At 57.3% G+C, this 21,330-nt stretch overlaps 1 protein-coding gene across 1 annotated transcript; it reads left to right on the top strand.

The window, feature by feature from the left end:
* Positions 1 to 8,921: 8,921 nt before the first annotated feature.
* SLC2A1 (solute carrier family 2 member 1) lies at positions 8,922 to 20,824 on the top strand (the record flags this gene model as incomplete). The annotated part of the gene is given in 11 exon segments (XM_082329227.1): positions 8,922 to 9,089; positions 9,091 to 9,135; positions 13,731 to 13,823; positions 17,042 to 17,202; positions 17,389 to 17,629; positions 18,001 to 18,163; positions 18,244 to 18,431; positions 18,553 to 18,657; positions 18,751 to 18,852; positions 19,101 to 19,304; positions 19,525 to 20,824. Coding segments are annotated over 11 exon segments (1,668 nt in total). The 3' UTR covers positions 19,723 to 20,824.
* Positions 20,825 to 21,330: the final 506 nt, after the last annotated feature.

Consider the following 21,330-nt stretch of genomic DNA (forward strand, 5'->3'; position numbering starts at 1 on the left):
GACCCGGCACCGCAAGAAAATCAACCAAAGGGGGATGGTTTTTTGGGGCTATTTGTCACCGATTTTATCCAACGGCTTTGCATCGCCCCCCAAAATAAGGAGAATATCCCCAAATCCATGAGAAAGGGATTGCAGGCTCTGCTTTATCTCGCCCATCAAAGCTCAGGGCACGCATTTGCTGACTCTTCACCTCTCCCAACCTGACGCAGCTAATAATAATACAGATAATTTCTCTCCAACCTTTTTATTCTTCATCATTTATAAACCCTAAATAAAAATTTGAATAAATCCCAAAGCTGACGGAGACGGTTTTCGGGAGGGTTGGTTTTTTTTTTTTTTTGGAGGCGAGCCGGCGGCGTGGCTTTTCTTCTTCGCCGACTTGGAAAGGAATGGGTCAAGTCATGAGTTTTGCAATCCGCCTCCTGAATTTTTGGGTGATGCTGAGTCATGAGTTTGGGGAACGGGGTTATTGAGAGGGCGGGTGAGTCTTTGTGAGATGGAGAGATGCTGGGAGCACCCCCCAAAAGTCAAATTGCATCGTCCTGGGAGAATGCTGGCCCCCCGAAAGTCAAATTGCATCATCTGGGAAGGATGATGACCCCCAAAAATCAAATTGCGTCGTCCTGGGAGAATGCCGGCCTCCCAGAAAATCAAATTGCATCGTCCTGGGGGGATGATGACTCCCAAAAAGTCAAATTGCATTGTCCTGGAAGGATGCTGGCCCCCCCAAAAGTCAAATTGCATCATTCTGGGAGGGTGATGACGCCCCAAAAAACAAATTCCATCATCCTAGGAGGATGCCAGCCCCCCAAAAAATGAAATTGCATCGTCCTGGGAGGGCGATGACGCCCAAAAAATCAAATTGCATCATCCTGGGAGAATGCCGGCCCCCCAAAAAATCAAATTGCATCATCCTAGGAGGATGCTGGCCCCCCCAAAATCAAATTGCATCATCCTGGGAAGATGATGACCCCCAAAAAGTCAAAGTACATCATCCTGGGAGGATGCTGGCCCCCCAAAATGTCAAAGTGCATCGTCCTGGGAGGGCGATGACCCCCAAACCCCCAGCCCCGCTGGGGGAGCGGGAGGGCACGGGGCAGCGGGGCGACGCTCGCCGCCCTGGGGCGAGGGTGCTGATTCTTTTCTGCTTCTGAGTTAGCAGAAACGCGTTTGATGTACGGGACCGGCTTTAAAACATGCCCCTGCAAAAGACTTTTTATGACTGAAGAGCAAAGAAATACCTGACTAATTATTATTCGGTGAGTTAATTAGGTAATGGGGATTAATCTGTCTTCCTGCAGGGCGGTAATTGCCAATGAGAGCTTGCTCCGACATATTCCCAGTCCAGAAACTGGGCACTTCCCAGTCCAGTAAGGGGATGGGGGGGCAAAGCCCGGCTTGCCTGGAGCCGGAGGGATTTTTAATGCAAGAGAGGAGGATTTTTGAACTCTGGGATGAGCTTTTTTTCCCCCCCCTTTTCTGGTGTTTCACAGCTTGGGATGCCAACGCCGCGCCCAGCATCCGACGCGCTCCCCGTGGGCGCGGGGGGAAAAACTCGCCCGGCTCCGGCCTTGTGCGGAGGGGGGAAAATATTATTAATGAAATGAATTAATTAAAAAGGGAACGGCGTCCCGTGGAGCATCCCTAAAGCTCTGTGGATCTTCCTTCTCCCTCTGAAGCGGGACACGTGGAGCACCTCGCCCTGCGTCCCCCCCAGAGATGCTCGGCAGCACCCAGCCCACCCTCGCATTTCATATCGCAATAGCGACGACGCTCCCAGCCTCTAAACCCACATTTGTGCAACTCTCCCGTCCCCCAAACCCCTGAAAATCACCCCAAAAATCATCCTCCAGGCTCCCCGCAAGTCACTGGCCGCGGAAAGCCCGTTTCGGGGATGCCGACGCTGCTCCCTCCGCAGCGGCAGCCCCGCCTCGCCCAGCTTGCAGGCTGTCAGGATGCCTTAAATTAGGAAAATTGGGCTGTTTTGGGGGGAAAAAATCAGCATTTTTGGCTTTGCCCATCCTGGCAGGGAACACGGGACGGGCAGTCTGAAATCTGCCTGCGACAAAAGCCGTCGCTCCAGGAGCAAACCCGCAATTTCTCCGGGCGCGGCGGGATGCTCGGCATCGGGCAGGATCCGGCCGCTGCAAAATCCCCCCCAAAACCTGGAGAATTCCTAAATCCGGAGCAATTTGGGGTGGATCCCCGCTGGGCTGGCGGTGCCGGGGAGGGGAGGATGCTCTTTGCCGGGTGATGGGGTGCAGGGAGTTTTGCCGGCGGCCGTTTTCGGGGCGCCGCCGTCGTGACTCTTGCTCGCACATCCCCTATCGCGGCGACCTTGAGCCAAGGTCGGTGGCCTTGGGGCCGCGCCGGCCGCCCGGCCTTGGGGCAGCAAACTGGCCAAAATGTCCGGATTCCACCCATTTTTTCCCCCAGGGGAAGAAAATCCTGAGGGTTGAACCCCCCAAAACCCCTGCAACCTCCCCAAATTCCCCCCTAACATCGTCCACACCATGGGAATGGGCTGAAAAAATCAACTGAATTAATCAAAAATTAAAAAAACCCCGAACAACCCTGCAAATTAAGACACGGGAGCGGCCGTTATCTGCTTATTATCATTAATGATTAATTATTCTCGTTAACAACCGCTCTCCTTTCGCTCCATAAATAGCTCCTGAAGGGAAGAAAACTCCGGCAAAGGGGAATTATTTCATCGCAATGTTGTGGGGAAAGGGGAAAAAAATCCCCTTTTTCCGCAGTTTTGGCTGCGTGAGGGCAGTTTGCGGAGTCTAAAGAGTTTTTAGGGGCAGGGAAAAGCCGGATTCTATACGTATAGACGTGCGTGTGTATATATGTGTGTATATATGTGTATATATGTGTGTGTATATATGTATCTCTCCCCCTTTTTCCTTCTGCTTGGAGGAGGAAGAGGAATCCGCTCGCAGGAACGTGCGAAGCCGAAGGGAAAATGGATTTTTCCCCCCCGCCTTCCCATGGTTTTCAGCTCCGGCTCCGCCGCCGCGCCACCTCCCAGCGCCGCGCCGTGACTCACCCGGTTATTTTTAGCCCCGGCCTCTTTTCTCCCCACGTTTGCCGGGCACATCGGGTTACCCTAAAAATGCAAAATAAGGGCTGGAAGGCAAAATTTACCTTTGCAAGACGCAGGACTAGGGGATAATTTCCCCCCTTTAATGGATAAACCAGAAATTCCCTTTTTTCCCCCAAACTTTTCCATCTTTAAAGGATGAAAAGCCACCAAATCCAGCGCAGTTTAGGACTAGAAAGTCGCTGCGTAGCCTGGAAAACTTTAAACGAATCTCGCTGCTTATTAATTGGGATAAATGACAATAATTGCTTTTATTGGGTTCAGCGTTCTCGCTTTCTCGGACGCGGAGCATCTCTCTGTCTCGCTCTGACCCCAGGACTGGGTTTAATGCACTTTAATCCCAGCCTAACAAGGAGAGGGGTTTAACTAGTCCTGGTTTAAAGGTAAAGAGCGAAAGCCAAGAGACGACGGCTGTTCAATCCCGGCCTGGTGGACGTTGCCGAGCGTTGGCGTCCCCGGGGGGACGGGGCCCATCCTTTGCCCCATCCCTGGAGCCGGCCCAGGCGGTGCCGGGATGTGGCAGGACCATTCCTTGGATAAGGACGGAGCGGAAAACCCCGCCGGGAACATCACCAAATCCCAATGGAAAAGTCAACCCATGATATTTTAGGGCTGAAATCCCGGGGGAAGGTCGTGCCGGCGTCACCCAACCCCAATTTTATTACAACCCCGAATTTCCTGATGGACTTTGCTCCCCATTTCGTCATCCGAGCCGACGTTTTCCAGCTTCAGCCGCTTCCCGGCCCAGCCCCATCCCAACCCGCACCTTCGCAGAGCCCCACGGCGGCAAACCCGCCCCGGTTTGACCCCGTTTGCCGAACGCCGGCGCGGCGCTGGGGTCACCGGGGTGCGGCGCCGGCCAGATGTTGCTTCCAGCTGTTTGGGGCTGTTGTGCAAGCGGCCGTGGGATGGCAACGCTCCGTCGGGGCTCTTTTTCCGTGATTTTTTTTGAGGGATGGGGACAAATTGGGCGGGGGTGTCTCTGGAAATTCCATTTTTGGGGATTTTTGCCTGGATTTTAAAAGGGATCCCCCCCCCCGTTTGCCTCAGGGATTTATTTTAAAGCTCCTCGAGGCTCAAACGCATCGGAGGAGGCTGGAAATCTTAAAATAAATTCCCCCCTGAAGCGGATTAACTCCGTCCCAAGGATGCTCGGCGTCGGGGGTCAGGTGCGAAAGTTTTCCCTTCGATTTTTTAGGGATAATCCGGGATTTTTGGCCGTGGAGGCGCCGACGGCATCAAGCCCCGGCAAAGCCAAATTCCCTCCCGTGCGCCATCCGATAACGCCGATTGTATTCCCCAAACCCCGGCCCAGGCTGGGCTTTGCCTGAAAAAATGGGAGCCGCTGCCCCCAAACCCCCCCAAACGCCGCGCGTCCCAGCGTCCCCAGTGTCCCCAGCATCCCCAGCATCCCCAGCGTCCCCAGCGTCCCCAGCATCCCCAGTGTCCCAGTGTCCCCAGTGTCCCCAGCGTCCCCCGTGTGCCCAGTGTCCCCAGTGTCCCCAGTGTCCCCAGCGTCCCAGTGTCCCCAGCGTCTCCAGTGTCCCAGCATCCCCAGTGTCCCAGCGTCCCCAGCATCTCCAGTGTCCCCAGCGTCCCCAGCGTCCCAGCGTCCCCAGTGTCCCCAGTGTCCCAGTGTCCCCAGCGTCCCCAACGTCCCCAGCATCTCCAGCGTCCCCAGCGTCCCCAGCGTCCCCAGTGTCCCCAGCGTCCCCAGCATCCCCAGTGTCCCAGTGTCCCAGCATCCCCAGTGTCCCCAGCGTTCCCAGCGTCCCCAGTGTCCCAGCGTCCCCAGTCTCCCCAGCGTCCCCAGCATCTCCAGCGTCTCCAGTGTCCCAGCATCCCCAGTGTCCCCAGCGTCCCCAGCGTCTCCAGCATCCCCAGCGTCCCCAGCGTCTCCAGCATCCCCAGCGTCCCCAGCGTCCCCAGTGTCCCCAGTGTCCCAGCATCTCCAGTGTCCCCAGCGTCCCCAGTGTCCCCAGCGTCCCCAGTGTCCTCAGTGTCCCCAAGGCTGGGGATGGGTAGGGATGGGAGAGGCTGCGAGATAACGACCTCATTCGACGACGACGCGAGGCGCAGCCGGGGAAGGGATATAAAAGCGACCGGATTTCCTCGTCTGCCGGGAATTAGGGTTTTCGGCAGAAACCCCGCCGGCCGCGTGGCGGGGGGCACGGGCCGCGCCCGTGAGTCAGCGCCCAAACGGGCGGTGGGGAAGAGGGCGAGGCCGGGGCGGCCGAGCCCATCCCCGGGGCCTCCGGCCTCCCCACGGCGCAGCTCCCTGGCGGCCCAGCGCCGGGGCCTCCGGCCTCCCCGCAAAACCCCTCCACCCGTAACAAAAAATCCCAAATTCCCCTTTTTTCCCCTCATTCCGCCCCGCGATTCCCCCGGGATATGATTTTAACCCTTTTTTTCCCCCCTTCAAAGGAACGGGACTGACAAAATCTCCCCTAAATCCCCTCCGGCGCACCGCACCGACCGGGATTATCCCTCCTCCGGCCCTTTTCCCTTCCGTCAGCATTCCCGCCCGACACCCTTTATATTTTTTTTTTTCCATCCGAAAAATGCCAAATCAGCAAAAAAACCGCCCCGTTTCCCCTTTGGGTTGAGGAAAAAAAAGGGGAAAAAAATGTAAAAAGGGGGTTGGGATTGCTAAAATTTATATTTATCGGAGTTTAGAGTCGAGGACTCGCCCGAAATGGCCAAATTTGGGGCAAAATTTTGCAGTTTTAGGAAAATGAAATTAATTGTTGACTTGGATTTTTCGGAATTTTTATCCAATTTCTGCTTTTGCCTTTTTTTTTTTTGCCTTTTTTTCTTTTTTTTTTTTTGTATTTTTTGCTTTCTTTTTTTGCATTCTTTCTGCACTCTTTTTGCATTTTTTTGCTACAGCAAAAAAACGAGGATTGGAAGAAAAATAACGCGGGGAATTGAAGTTTCGGAACGATTTTTAGGATTTTAATGATTTTTCATGATTTTTTTAAAGGGTTTCGAGGGGAAAAGGGGAGATTTTGGGGCCCGAGGGTGGACAAAGAGCTGCAGGCGCGTCCCCGCGCGGGACCCCCGGCATCACCTTTTGTGGCCTGGCGGTGGGACGCCGGGATGGGAGGAGCTGGCGGACGTGCACGCCGGCACATCCACCCCAGAAACCCCTGCCCGCCCGGTTTTCCCTCAAGATTTGCAGCTCTGTGCACCCCAAAAATTCACTGCACCCTGGAAAAGGGGGAGAGGGGTTGCTCAGCTTGCTCCGACGCAGCCCTGCGCCTTGCGGGGGGTTGCATTGGGTGTGGGGTTTTGCACCAGGAGCGGGGTTTTGCTCTGGGTCGGGGGTATTGCACAGGCCATGGGGTTTTGCAGCGGGTGCAAGGTTTTGCAGTGCATGCGGGGTATTGCACCACGTGCAGGGTTTTGCACCGTGTGCAGGGTTTTGCACTGCATGCGGGGCATTGCACCAGCCGTGGGGTTTTGCATCAGGTGCAGGGTTTTGCACTGCATGCTGAGTATTGCACTGCATGCAGGGTTTTACACCATGTGCAGGGTTTTGCACCACATGCGGGGTATTGCACCGTGTGCAGGGTTTTGCAACTCTTACAGGGTTTTGCACTGCATGCAGGGCATCACACTGGCCGTGGGGTTTTGCACCAGGTACAGGGTTTTGCACTGCATGCACAGTATTGTGCCGCGTGCAGGGTTTTGCACCATGACTGGGGTATTGCACTGGCCATGGGATTTTGCACTGCGTGCAGGTTTTTGCACCAGGTGCAGGGTATCGCACCGGCTGCTGCGTTTTGCACCAGGAGCAGGGTTTTGCTCTGGGTCTGGGGTATTGCACAGACCATGGAGTTTTGCACCGGGTGCAGGGTTTTGCACTGCATGCGGGATATTGTACCGCGTGTGGGGCTTTGCACCGTGTGTGGGGTATTGCACCAGCCATGGGGTTTTGCACAGCATGCAGGGTTTTGCACGGCATGCAGGGTATTGCACCGCATGTGGGGTTTTGCACCGTGTGCAGGCCTTTGCACCAGGCCCAAGGTGTTGCGCCAGGCGCAGGGTATTGCACCGGCTGCGGGGTTTTGCACCGGGCCGCAGGGTTTTGCACCGTGGCGATGCCAGGAGAGGATGCTCGCTCGCGGCTGCCGCCTTCCCCTGCTGCCGGTGTTCCAGCGCCGTTCCCGGGAAGCCGGGGGTCGCTCAGCAGCGGGAATCCCGGATTTTTTTGGGATGGAGGACGGCGGAGCCGGGAGCCCCAGGACTTCGCTTTGCAAAGGGGGTTGGTGCAAGGAGGTGCCACACACCCAGCTGCACCGGGGGCCTTGCAGGGGCTGTTGCACACGCATGTGTGCTCGCCAGGCCTTCGCAGGGAAGCTCTTGCATGCGCGCGGTCGTGCGTGTGCACACACGTGCGTGCGCACGTGCACGTGGGTAGGTGAGCGCGTGCAGGCGGCCGCGTGCACACGCACGGGCCAGCGCGCGCGTGCACAGCTGCATTCGCCTGCGCAGATGCACACGCACCCCGAAGGCGTGTGCAGGTGCACGCACGCATTTACACGCACACGCATATGCACAGGCGCACGCAGCACAGAAACACACCCAGGTGCGTGCACGCGTGTGCACGCAGGTACCCGGACACACACGCGTGTGCACACACATGTACACACAGCTCGCAGGGGCTTGCAGCGAAGCGCTTGCACAAGCACACACACGTGTACAGGCACAGCCACACGTGCACACTCACATGCGCCCGCACACACTTGCACACACCTGTGCACACACACAGGCACATACACATGCACTTGCACACTCACACGCACACACAGAGGCGCACACACATACATTCACGCACGCTTGCACGCCCACATGTGCACGCGCACACGTACAGGTGTTGTCCCAAAGCAGGGCGCGCACACACACGCACACACAGGCGCACATGTACAAGCACACACATTCAGGCATGCACAGACTTGCACACTCACATTGGCACACGCACACGTAAAGGCACACACACTTGCACACTCACACGTGCACACACGTACAGCTGTGCACGCACTTGCACACTCCCATGTGCACATGCACACGTGCAGATGTGCACACGCTTGCACACTTGCATGTGCGCACTCCCATTTGCACACGTACAGGCACACGCACTTGCACACTCCCATGTACTTGCACACACACTTGCATGCTCACCCATGTGCACACACGGACGCACACACTTGCACACTCACACGTCCACACGTATAGACGTGCACACGCACACTCACACTTGCACACTCACGTGTGCACAGGCGCACTTACAGGCGCATGCACCTGCACACTCACACTTGCACACACACACATACTGGCACACACACTTGCACACTCACATGCGTGCACACGCAGGCGCATGCACTTGCACACTCACATGGGCACACGCGCACTTACAGGCACACGCTCCTGCACACTCACGTGTCCGCACACACACGTACGGACGTGCACACGCTTGCACACTCGCACTTGCACACACACACGTACCGGCACCCACACTTGCACACTCCCACGTGCACACTCCCACTTGCACACGCGGACTTGCAGGCACGCGCACCTGCACGCTCACATCTGCAGACGCACACACGCGCACACACGCGCTTGCACACTCAACACGCGCAGACGCTTGCGCGCTCACTCACGCGCGCCCCCCCCGCCCCCACGCCCACGTGCAGACCCGCACGCGCGCGCGCCCTCCCCCGCCCCCTCCGCGCGCGCCCCTCCCCGCCCCGCCCCTCCTCGCCCCGCCCCCCTCTCCCCCCGCCCCGCGCCCCGCCCCCCCCCACGCGCACCAATGGGCGCCGCCGCCGCGCGCCGCCAGCTCCGCCGCTCTCTTAAGCCGCTTCAATGCCCCCGTCGCGGCCGCGCGCCACCGCTCCGCTCCGCCGCGCGCCGCTCCGCCGCCCCCCCCGGCCCGGTCCCGCTCCCGCCCCCGGCCCCGCCGCCGCCGGCCCCGCTCCCGCCAGCCCCGCCGCCGCCCCGGGGCCGCCATGGAGACCGGCAGCAAGGTGAGCACGCCGCGGGGGAGCGCCTCGCCGGCCCCCTCCCCTTCCCGCGCGTTACACAACCGGCGAGACGGCGATCGTCCGCGGGCTGAGGCGGCGGCGGGGGGGGGGGGGGGGGGGGCAACCGGGGCTGCGCTTGGCCTCCTCGAGCCGCCGGGCGCAGCCCGCACCGCGGACACGCATGGGTGCCCGCTCGCGGGCGCCGCCACGAAAAACAAGCCTTTTTTTAAAAAAAATTACCTCAAAAATAAGGCAAAACACCCCAAAACGCCCCCCCCCCCCCCGCAGGCTCGGCGCTTCACCGCGCACCTGGGAAGGAGTTTGGGGGTAACCCCCCCCCCCCCAACTTTGAGGCGAGAAAATGCAAAGGGAAGAGCCAACAAAAAGGCGCTTTTGGCCCCGTTTTGGGGGTGAGGAAAAGGCAACGAGCCCCCAAAAGTGCTGAGTTCGCCTTTTTTTGGGGGGGGGGGGGGGGCACCCCGGGACCCCCCGGGGCCGCGGGGGCTGCGTCGCAGCCTGAGCTCTTTGCACCATTTTTGACCCAATTCCCATCATTTTACCCCCAAACCCCTGGATTATTCGCTAACATAAACTCCCTCGGCTGCCCCGCAGCAGCCCAGTCCTCCCAGCACCGCGACCCGCCTCAAATAAATCGATTTATAATAATAATAAAGGTGGGTTAAAGTGCTGCGACGCCAGGCCCTACATGAGGAAGGTGAGTTAATTGCGGCGGGGTCATTAACGTTAGACCCCAGCCTCGCCTGGGGATGCTGCTCCCCAAAATATCCCCTCCTGGGAGTGTTTTGGGATGTACTCAAGTATGTAGGGTTTCCTTCCAGGGAAGGAAATAAAAAAAATTGCTCCATGGCAGGGCAAAGTGCAGGGCAACGTGCAATTAAAAACAAAAATAACAATTTTATTCCGATTAAAGACGGGACACGAACAACTCCTCTTATTTTTCTCCCCAGCGAGGAGCTCCTTATTTTTCCCCCAGGCTTTGGAGCATTGGGAATGCTAGGCTTTTTTTTAAATTAAAATTTATATTTTTATATCTACTATATTTTTTTATTAGTGTACTTAAAGCTGGCTCTACCCCAGCGCTGGTTTTTTTTTGGGCGAGGTGCGGGTTTGGGGCTGGGAGCCGGGAACGTGACGGCCGGCAGCGCGTCGATGGGGGGAGGAATTAAAAAGAAATTTGCTCTCGTAACGAAGAAATCTGATGCGCTGCCGGCCGGGCTTAACTCCCCGCTACCGAAATGGAGCCAGAGACGCGCTCCCTCCGCTTTTCCATCTTAATAACTACCTCATTAGATAAATTTGGGTTAGAAATGATTATTTTTTTTTGAAGGTAATTAATTGCAGGAACAATTTGCTGTGCTCTGATGGGTGACGCTTAAATCGAGAGGGCATTTTGCAAGGGAGAAAGGGAGTTTTATTGAAGCAGGCGGCAGTAGGGGTGCTGGGAGGTGGGGGATGAGCTTACCCCCCCACCCTTAAATTTAATATTTAATATTATTAAAGCGGGACGTGCTTTTCTGCCCACGGAGCTGGGCTGCTCCGGCTCTTCGCATGCAAAAACATCTCCTGGGCTTGTTGCAGACGCTCTTGTGGTTGCAATGCTCAGAGGGCTTGTGTCGCCGTCCCCGGCTGACCTTTAAGAAATCAAATAAATAACAAAATAAACCGACGTCGCCCTGACTCCACTTCCCCTCGCCGTGGGTTTTCTCCCCCCCCAACATTTCGGCCGATCCCCGCGGTGCCGGTGTTACCCCCCCTTTGGCTGCCAAATCCCCCCCGTCGGTAAACGCCGGCGCTGTGGCACATGCCGTGGCTTTAGGAGCAGGTTTTACCCGGCCCTTGGTGGGTGCGTAAGTTTTTCCTGGGCTGGGAGCCAACGTGCAGCCGCGTTATCCCGGGCAATGGCTGGATCCGGTTATCCTCACTCCGGCAAGCGCGCACAAGCGTGCAAGATGCCGGAAGGCTGCACCCCTTCCCCTCGGTAACCCCCTGCACCCATCCCAGGACGGGACCTCTTGTGATCAGCTTCTCAGATGCTCGTTAAAGCCTCGTCGCTAATTTTTATGGGCCCTTTTTAAATGTGGATTTTTCTGAAATTCCCTCCTGGGACACTTCATTCGTCTTATTTTTTAAAGGGATTGTTCATTTCCTTGTTCCGTGAGGCAGGAAGCATCCTGAAATCCTTCCACACTGGAGGAAAAAAACCAAATGGGAAAAAAAAAAAAAAAGAGTTGTGAAGCCAAACGCAGCCCGCTGGGGGCTTGGGGGGCTGCTGTCGCCCCGCGGGTTGGTAGCTCCTCCGAGCATCCCAGCTTCCACACAAAAGAAAGAATTTATTAAAATTACAAGCGCTGCGTTCTTCTTCCTATGAGATACAGGAGTTAGTAGAGAAAAAACCATGAGCGTTGGGTGTTTGCAGGCTGTAAATAAGTTTATTGCACAGAAGGAAGAAGTATGCTGTGTGTTTTGTTGTTGTCGTTCCCCCCCCCCCCCCCCCCCCAACTCCAAATAAAGCTGCTGTTTTCTGCAAGCAGTTTTAAAAAAAACAAAACAAACCCTCTGCATGATTTTGCAGGAGTTTCCCATGCAAGGCTACCCTTAAAAATCAACTTTTTTTTTTTTTTCTCCTCCCCCCTAACTCACCCTTTTAAGCCTTTCCTTTAATGGCAAGGTTAAGCCCGAAGCGAGCAGGAGGAGCTGACTCACGGTGACCCTGCCCGGGGAGAGCCTCCAAAAATGCCAGCAGCCTTCCTACCGCCTCTGTCCCTTCGCCTCCTCGAGCTGCCGGAGTTGGATAAAAATATAAGAGTTTTTTTGCTAGACGTTAACACTATAAGTTTTATCTTTTTTTTTTTTTTTTTTTTTTTTTTTCCCCCCCTGCAGGTTAAAGTTGCAAAAGTCGTTTTATTGTTTTAATTCTTTGTGGGGTAGTGGCTGGTGTCGGAGCAAAGTTCACACCGGCATGATGCATCCCCATCCCTGCGGCACGGCGCTGCCGTGACTCACCGGCGCGCTCGCCCTACGCGGGGGATCACCTGTTGGCTTTGCTGGGGAGGGCGAGCCGGCCTTTAGCCGTGCAAAGTAAAAATTGCTACCCCAAAAAAGCAAGGGATGGCCCCCAGAAAGCAACGAAAGATCACCCAAAACTCCATACACGCTCCAAAACAAAACAAAAAATTCCCCCAAACCACCCAAGGACCAGAAAAATCTCATTTTTTAACAACACTTATTCAAGCACAGATTGCTTCTGGCATTCCTGGTGTTGCCTGTCGCAGTTTTGCGGAGCAGCGGGCGGATAGATGAGGTCGGAGTCAGGATTTCAGATTTTTTGGGGGTTTTTCCCTTGTTTTTTCTGGGATGCCGGCTGGTTTTGCCCTCCCAAGCGAGGCGTTTTCTTCTCGAGGTGGGTTTATTCAGAAGCACCGAACAAAACCCGAGTGCCAGAACCTCCCTGATCAGTTGTGTTGGGGCCAAGCCTAATTAATGAGCTTCATTAACGGGGCTGGCTTTTTTCCCTGTTGCTTTTTCCCTGCAAACTTTAACGCGGGGGGAGGCGGCTTGGCCGGAGAGGCGAGGTCAGGGAGCAGCACTTCTATTTATTTATATTATTTATTTAAACAAAAAAAAAGATGCTTCTTAAATAAGAAAATATCCCCCTTTTTTTTTTTGGTGTTGGCTTTGCAATCAGCCCTCCTGATCTAGGGGTTGCATTTAGGTGGGGTCTGACTGGCACCGATCCCTTGGGAATATTAATGTGCGACGCCAGCGTAGCATCCCAGGGTTGGGGTGATGCACCGATACCTGGGAAAACAGGGGAGAGCCCAGTCCCCCCCCAAATTAAGGGGCTTATAAATTTCACGTGGATCATCCCAAAGCTGATTAACCGGGAATGTCGGATCCTGGTTCTTGGAGCTGAGTGCTGGGAAAATCTCCTGCCTGGCATAATTGGGCTGTTAACGAAGGTGGCCCGAGCGCTGGCCTGCCCTGACCCCGATCCCAAACAAGGCCCTGATTGTCACTCTGGCTTAAGCAGGAGGAAGAGGAGGCGGGCGAAGGGTTTGCCAAATAGCCGGGATTTTGCTCAGCGACTGTTAATTAGGCTCCGATGCAAAAACTTCGTTAACGGCGGCTGTCCAGGTCATCCTTGCGCCGATGCCGGGACGATGCTTGGCCGGCCGGCGGCGTCGCCGCGGCGTCCCCAAAAGCATCTCATGCTGGTGTGCCACCCGGGTGTCACGTGGAGCCCTCGGAGGGGACCCCGCGAGCCCAGATGAAACCTCCCGCCCCGGTCCAGAGGCAAAAAATTCCTGGAATCCCCAAACAGTATTTTTTTAAGCCTAACCCAGTATTTTTTTTTAATTATTTTTTGTCCCCTGGCCCACATGGATGCCATTAAAAAAAGCAAGTTTTCTCTTTTCTCCTGCATATTCGTGCTTACGAGCAGCCTTACGAGCAGCCCTCCTCCTCTTGCTGCTCCCCGGGGAGAAGCGCTGCGGGACCTCTCCGATGGCGGGGGGCGTAGCCGGCACCCCAAGTTTAACCCCTCTTTTTTTTGTTTTCCTCCCCCCTTTTCCGTGCAGATGACAGCTCGCCTGATGCTCGCCGTGGGAGGAGCAGTGCTGGGTTCCTTGCAATTCGGCTACAACACCGGCGTCATCAACGCCCCGCAAAAGGTGAGCGTGCGCCGAGCCACCTCCCCGTAGTAAAATTCCACCCCCCCCTCATGCATGAAAACAAACCTGCATCCGCTGCCAGCCCGGCTAAAATAGTACATCCCGCTAGGCAGCTTACTGCCTGTAATGGGATTTGCGAGGGAGTTACTTAGCTCCCGCCTTCCCAGGAGAATTAGTTTCTTCCTCGCTTAGCGTTTTTGCCGGGAAAAATCCCAGGAACGCGTGCAGGATGCTCTCTGGGTGGGACCAGCGTCGCTTTTAACCTCTGCTTTCGGCGAAGCTCTGGGAGCCAATTGGGGTTTGAGTCATCTCGAAGGGGAGGAAGGACCGCTCCGATGGGAGCTTTGCATCCCGGAGGAGAGGGGGTCGGGATGGAGAGCAGGAGGGGTTTGCTCCTTCCCCTAGCACAGCGCAGGACCCTCCAGCGACTGGTAGGTGCGTGGGAGCCTTGAAAAACTTGACTTGCCCTAAATTACGTGGTTTTTTGAGGTGTTAAAGGCTGGGAAACGTTAGCTCAGAAATCCCACGTGGCACTCTGCTGCCGGGGTGAGGTGTCGAAGGACAAACCGGGGGCCAGCTGCTGCTGCGCGAGAGCAGAGCCTGTCCCCGAGCGTCGTCACAGCCAGCGAGCCATCCCAAATAGTTAAAACCACCAAGGCAGGATTCACGCTGTGAGATTATTAATGCCATTACCAGCGAATGGGCTGCAAAATCTCGCCTCGAGCCCCAAAAAAACTCCTTGTGGGAGAGAAGACCCCGTGCAAAAACTTCCCAGACCCCCATCGGTGTGGCAAGAGCGATAAAGCCGCGAATTGCCTTTATTCGAGGTGTTGCATTAAACTGTATTTAATCACGGTGAGTGGCCCCCGCGGGATTTCACGCGGCTGGAGGCTGCGACTCCCGTCCAGCGCCCTCGGTGCTTCCACCCATCCGTCTGCCGAAAGCATCGCCCTGCTAAAAAATCCTGGCCCGTGCTCGCCTTTCCCCGGACCGATCCGCGCCGGCGACCTTTGTGCTCGGCCGGCAGCGAGCATCCTCCTCCGGAGATGGGCAACGGGAGCAGCGTTTGAAACAGCGGCGAGCTGGGAAATCCCTGGAAGCGTGCTGAGGAGCTGCTTTCTGGCATCCGCCCTGGTTTTTTCCAGAGCTCCGGCACCGCGGGGAGCAGGCGCTCTGTAATTACCGCCTCGCATCGGAGCTCGGCCCCCGCATCCCGAGGACGCGCGTGGTTTCCCTGCAGCCGAAGGACTTTTCTCCATCCTCCCCCGAGCCAGGGCGATGCTGCTCCGGGTGATGCGGGCAGGGACCACGTCCGAGCTGGGGGTCTTCCCTTGGGACCGAGCTCCACTTCCCACAGCCCCCCAGCAAAGCAAGGTCCCCCCGCGATGGGTGCTGCCTCAGTTTCCCTACGTTTTAGGGTTAACCCCTCGGGGCTCAGGCCGGGGAGTCACCCGGCGAGTGGGGATGCAGGACTGGGATGCATCGCTCCCCTGGCCTCAGCGATGCGAAGGCCGCGGCGTTTGCTGGCCGCAGCTCCTCGCGGAAAGGCTCCTTTCTCACGCGGAGGGCTGGGCGCCGCTTTTGCGGTCCTCTTCATGTCGTCCTCCCCGCCGCTGAACCGGCGCCTTGGTGTTTGTGGGGTGTTTGCAGACGTGATGTGTGGAGGGGCCGCCCCGAAACTGGGTGAGGGCTGGTAGAAAACACTCGGCTGAAATGAAATGAGGGCAAGAGAGGGGAAAAAAAACCCCAAACCACCCAACTTTTGGGAAATGCAATGGTTTTTTTTCACACTTCTCACTTTAAACTCATAATTGTTCATCTCCTCTCCTCCCAATGACCCAACAGGGTGGGTTTTTCCAGCCAGCCTTTTTTGCAGGAGGAAAGGGGGGATTTGGGGGCTATTTTTTTGCTAAGCCAAAGCGCAGCCCGGCGCCCCTCAGCCAGCGCTGGGGCATCTGCTGTCGCTTGGGTTAATTTGTTTCTGCTTCAAGGGAGAGCTGGAGGCTTTGAGGAAGGTAGGGAGGAATTTGGAGCATGGCAAGGTTTGGTAGGGTGTGTGCAGAGACCTGCTTACCCCCACCGGGAGCCTGAGCCAGTCCTGGGTTCTCCAAATAATCATAATATCAATTATTTCTTTTGTTAGAAAAAGGGGGAAAAGTCCCCAAAGCGTCAAAAACTCCAGGCGAAGCAGGAGGCAAACAAAATCACTTAAAATCCCAATGGTTTAGGGGCTTTGTGAAAGGAACGACTTCAAAGAAAAATTACATTATGGACATTTATAGCGAAGCCTGGGGTGTATTTCTTGTGCTGCCCCTGCCGGGGGCTCTCGTTTGGGCTTGAAGCAATGGGAAAACTAGGAAACGAAGCGGGGTTGTGCCGACGCTTCGTCGGGAGCGGAGCGCCTGCGAAACCCTTCGAAGCAGCGAGGTCCGTGAGCCGCTTGATGTCCGGCGGCAGCTTCCCCTGCTTGCAGGAGGCCTCTGCTCCTTCCAGCCAGGGTTGGTGGGCGTGTTATCGAGCCCTTCGCTGTTCTGTTTTGGGTAGGGGCGACCCTTGGATAACTTACGGGAAGCTTTCGGCAGGGGGCTGGCTTTAAAAACATACATTAAAAAAAAAATAGCTGAAATATATAAAAAAGCGTGTTCTACGAAGACGGTAATTAAAGCCAAGCGCCTGTCTTGGATGTTACCGTTGCAGAAGCATTGCGTTATGGAAGCGTTGCAGAATAAACCCTAGAAATTAAATTCAAGGGAGTGTCCAAGGGATGGGAGTTGCTCAGCTGCCCCGATGGCCCTGCTGTCTTCCTCACCTTCCTCCACCATCTCTGCCATCTCCCCCTGCCGTGTTGCTTCTCCTCCAGCGATGGAGGCATCCCTCCCCTCCTCCTGCTCCCCGGGGAAGAGCGTGACCTCCCCGCGCCCGCCCGGTGAGGTGAAAGAGGTATTTTGGCAACGCCGAGCTTCTCTCGGAAGAGTGAGACCAGAACCTGTCCGTCTGCATTTCCTTCGCGCATCCCAGCAGGTCTCCTCCCTTGGGTTGGAGCCGAGCCACCGGCTGGGCGGCTCCCGGCTCCGTGACACATTGTCTTGTGAGCCGCGCTCACCGGCCAAGGGTCTGTAGGTGGTGAGGCTGAGGCCGGGCAACTCATAACACCGGCGGCACAGATGAAACGGGGATGGCTTTAACCCGCGGCTTCGTTCCTCCCCGCTCTTTCGCAGGTGATTGAGGATTTCTACAACCGTACCTGGCTGTACCGATACGAGGAGCCCATCAGCCCTGCCACCCTCACCACGCTCTGGTCCCTCTCCGTCGCCATCTTCTCCGTCGGAGGCATGATCGGATCCTTCTCCGTGGGGCTCTTCGTCAATCGCTTCGGACGGTGAGCGCCGAGCGTGGTGGGTGGACCTCGCCGGGGGCGTTGTGCAGCCTCCCCCACCCCGGCATCCCATGGGGGTGGCTTTGGGCACCTCCCTCCTGCCACGAGCCAACGTTTGGCTTCTCCCGACGCCCCTTCAGCCTCTCTCACCCCTCTCATCCTCACCGCCCTCCTCCCTTCCCTCCCCAGGCGCAACTCCATGCTGATGTCCAACGTTCTCGCCTTCCTGTCCGCCGTCCTCATGGGCTTCTCCAAGATGGCTTTGTCCTTCGAGATGCTCATCCTCGGCCGCTTCATCATCGGCCTCTACTCCGGCCTCACCACCGGTTTCGTGCCCATGTACGTGGGCGAGGTGTCACCCACCGCGCTGCGGGGCGCGCTGGGGACCTTCCACCAGCTTGGCATCGTCTTGGGCATCCTCATCGCGCAAGTAAGTGCCGGAGAACCGGCTTGGGTGGGCGGGGGGTTCCCCGTCTGCAATGCCGATGCTCATCGGGGTCTGCAGGGACGGGGTTTAGTGCAGCGGCGCAGAGCAGAGCCTTGCCCGTGCTGCGGATCCGCGTGCTCCGTCCGGAGCTGGGGCTGGCGGGATGGACCTGGGGCGCAGCAGGAGCGGGGCTGCTGGGAGATCTTAAGGTTTGGGACGGGCAGCGTCGTGACGTGATGTCCCTTGGTCACCTGGAAGCAAGGGAGCCGTCCGCGGCCCTCCGATGGGTGCCCGAGCCTGCAGCGCGCCCATGAGCGGCAGAGTTGGGCCCACATTGAGCTGGGAAAGGGTGGCTCAACCCCTCTCGTCCTCAGGTCTTCGGTTTGGACTTGATCATGGGAAACGACTCGCTCTGGCCGCTGCTCCTGGGCTTCATCTTCGTCCCCGCCCTGCTGCAGTGCGTCATCCTGCCCTTCGCCCCCGAGAGCCCCCGCTTCCTCCTCATCAACCGCAACGAGGAGAACAAAGCCAAGAGCGGTGAGTGACCCCCGTCCCCGAGCTCGTCCCGCCGCGCCGGAGGGTCCTCGGCTGCTCCTGACCCCGCCTCTTCCCCGTAGTCCTCAAGAAGCTGCGGGGCACCACGGACGTCAGCAGCGACCTCCAGGAGATGAAGGAGGAGAGCCGGCAGATGATGAGGGAGAAGAAGGTCACCATCATGGAGCTCTTCCGTTCCCCCATGTATCGCCAGCCCATCCTCATCGCGATCATCCTGCAGCTGTCCCAGCAGCTCTCGGGGATCAACGCGGTGAGTTTTGGGGGGACCGGTTGCCGTGGGCTCAGCTCGTTTCACCCAAAACTTGGGTCGCACTGGCTGCGAGTCAGCGTCCCATGGTGGCTTGATGACCTGACGTCCCTGCGCTTTGTAGGTCTTCTACTACTCCACCAGCATCTTCGAGAAGGCGGGGGTGGAGCAGCCCGTCTACGCCACCATCGGCTCCGGCGTGGTGAATACGGCTTTCACGGTTGTTTCGGTGAGTCGCGGCCCACCGAGCTCTCCCCAGGGAAGCTGGAGGGAAGAAGGGGGCTTTCCTCCGTGCTGATGGCCGCCCCCCTCCGTCCCCCAGCTCTTCGTGGTGGAGCGAGCCGGACGCAGGACGCTGCACCTCATCGGCCTGGCGGGGATGGCGGGCTGCGCCGTGCTGATGACCATCGCCCTGACGCTGCTGGTGAGTGGTGGGCGCTGAGGGGACGGGTGGCCAGGAGCTCTGGCTGGAGAGGAGGAAGGACTTGTCCTGCTAGAGGTGACACCTGAGCGGTCCCCAGATCCCTCTTGAGATCCCAGAAATCCGCTCTCCGACCCGGAGAAACCTCATGGCTTCTCCGCCAGCACTGCGCCTGCTTGAGTCTCACCCGGGGTGGCCAAACGCTTCGTCCCCCTTCGCCGAGCCGACCTCCTCTCTCTCCCTTGGCCTAGGACCAAATGCCCTGGATGTCCTACCTCAGCATCGTGGCCATCTTCGGGTTCGTGGCCTTCTTCGAGATCGGCCCCGGCCCCATCCCCTGGTTTATCGTGGCAGAACTCTTCAGCCAAGGCCCTCGTCCCGCCGCCTTCGCTGTCGCCGGGCTCTCCAACTGGACTTCCAACTTCATCGTGGGCATGGGCTTCCAGTACATCGAGGTAATCACCGCCCGGCGCTCTCGGTGGGGAGGCGGTTGGGGGCGCCGAGCCGTAGCGGGCCCCGGTTGGGTCGTCTCGCTCGCCGCGGCCTGGCCGGAGCCGCTTTGGTGGGAAGAGGGACGGGGAAGGAGCAGGGAGCAGGACTGGGCCGTCCCTTCCGCCCGGCGCCGTTCCGCCAAGTCCCCGCCCGCGCCCTCACCCCCTCTTTCTTCCTCCCCAGCAACTCTGCGGCTCCTACGTCTTCATCATCTTCACGGTGCTGCTAGTCCTCTTCTTCATCTTCACCTACTTCAAGGTGCCGGAGACGAAGGGTCGGACCTTCGACGAGATCGCCTCGGGTTTCCGTCAGGGGGGAGCCAGCCAGAGCGACAAAACCCCGGATGAGTTTCACAGCTTGGGCGCAGACTCCCAGGTCTAACCCGCCCGCGGCCCCGCCCGCGGCCCCGCCCGGCCCCGCCCGGCCCCGCCCGCCTCCTCTCCCCAGCGCGTTGGGTTTTCTTTTTTAAACTGCTTTTGTACAGAAACCAGGAAGGAGGGAGCGGGGGCCCGGCCCCTGCGCGGACGCCCCCTCCCCGCCTCCCGCGGGGTTATCCAGGACAGACTGACCTATTGTATTATTATTATTTTTTTTTTTTCTGCTAGAAATGATTTTTTTTTTTCTTTTTTTAGCTGGTTTCGCGTCCAGGATTTCAAAGCCCAGAGATGTTTTAAAAACCAACCACGCGGCCTGCGCCAGCGGGAGGGCGGCTCCCTGTTTTTACCGACGCGATAGGTTATTTAACGAGAAAATCACGTAGCGGAAGTTTTTAAAGCTGGAAACTTTTTTTTTTTTTAACGTTCTAATCGTAGAAAAATCATGTAAATTGACTAAACCTAAACCAATGATTTTTTTTTAAAAACAGAAAGGAGTTCTTTTGTAACGCAGCCTCAGCGATTCCAAGCCCCCGGCGGGGCGGGACGGGGATTTCCCTGCCCTGGGGGCCGGGGCGCTCGGAAAGGTCAATGTCCCCTCGCCCGCGGCCTCTCCTCTCCTTCCCCCCAGCTCCCGCCGGGAGGGGGAAGCCTCTTTTTAATTTCCCCCGGTTTAATCTCGGCAATATTTGCCCGACGGTTAAGAACCGGCAGCCGCGCGCTGCAGCCCCCTCCTCGCCGCCGCCCCCGGCCTCCCCAAAACTCATCACCACGCGGATGCACCCCTTTCCCGCTCTGTGTATAGACTGGAAGATATTTATATTATATATATTTTTGTTCAATTGTTGTTAATAGTAGAGGTTTAAGTTATAGCGTTTCCGATTTGACAAGCCAAGTACTGTAAATAGCCTCGGAGCGTAGTCACGCTGTGAGACGTACGCGAAAAGGTACAGGCGCGGAAGCGTAGCGTCTGCAGCGCCCGAGCAGCAGCTTCTACGTGGTTAGGACGACTTTTGGATCGTTCGCTCCCTGCACCGTAGTTGTATCGATTGCACTGAATTTCCGCCTGGAGTATATTAAAAAAAAAAAAAACAAAAAACAAAAACACAACCAAAAAAAGAGAGAAATACTGTCCTGAAAAAATCCCCCCACGCCCTGGCCCCGCGCCTCCCCTCTCCCCCCGCCGCTGCTCCCAAAGCCCCGGGCGGGTTCTCCTCTAAATAATCATCTTTTTTTTTTTTTTTTTAATTTATTTGTCTGGTTTGGAAATGAGGCCACTTGCCCACGCTTGAAAGAAAATAAAGGTGTGGGGGGGGAACAGAGATACAAAAATACCCCGTGATCGACCCCTCCCGCTGCGGCACGGCCCCCGCGCGCACGGTTTTTTAAAACCACAGAGCCGTACGCGGCGGCAGGCGCGGGGTGCGCTCGCCATGCGGGAGCGCGTGCGTGGCGCCGCGGCCGCCCCCGTCCTGCGCCTTCGGTTCGCCTCGGCCGGGTTTTTCCCCTCGCTCCGATCCCGCTCGGGGCCTGGGAAGGGTGTTTTTTTCCCCTCCTCGCTCCGGCGTGCGGCGACGGATGGGGAAGCTCCGAGCGTCGCGGCCGCCGCCTACTC

The sequence above is a fragment of the Platalea leucorodia genome (assembly GCF_965183815.1).
Source record: "Platalea leucorodia genome assembly, chromosome: 17".
In the NCBI taxonomy this organism is placed as follows: domain Eukaryota; kingdom Metazoa; phylum Chordata; class Aves; order Pelecaniformes; family Threskiornithidae; genus Platalea; species Platalea leucorodia.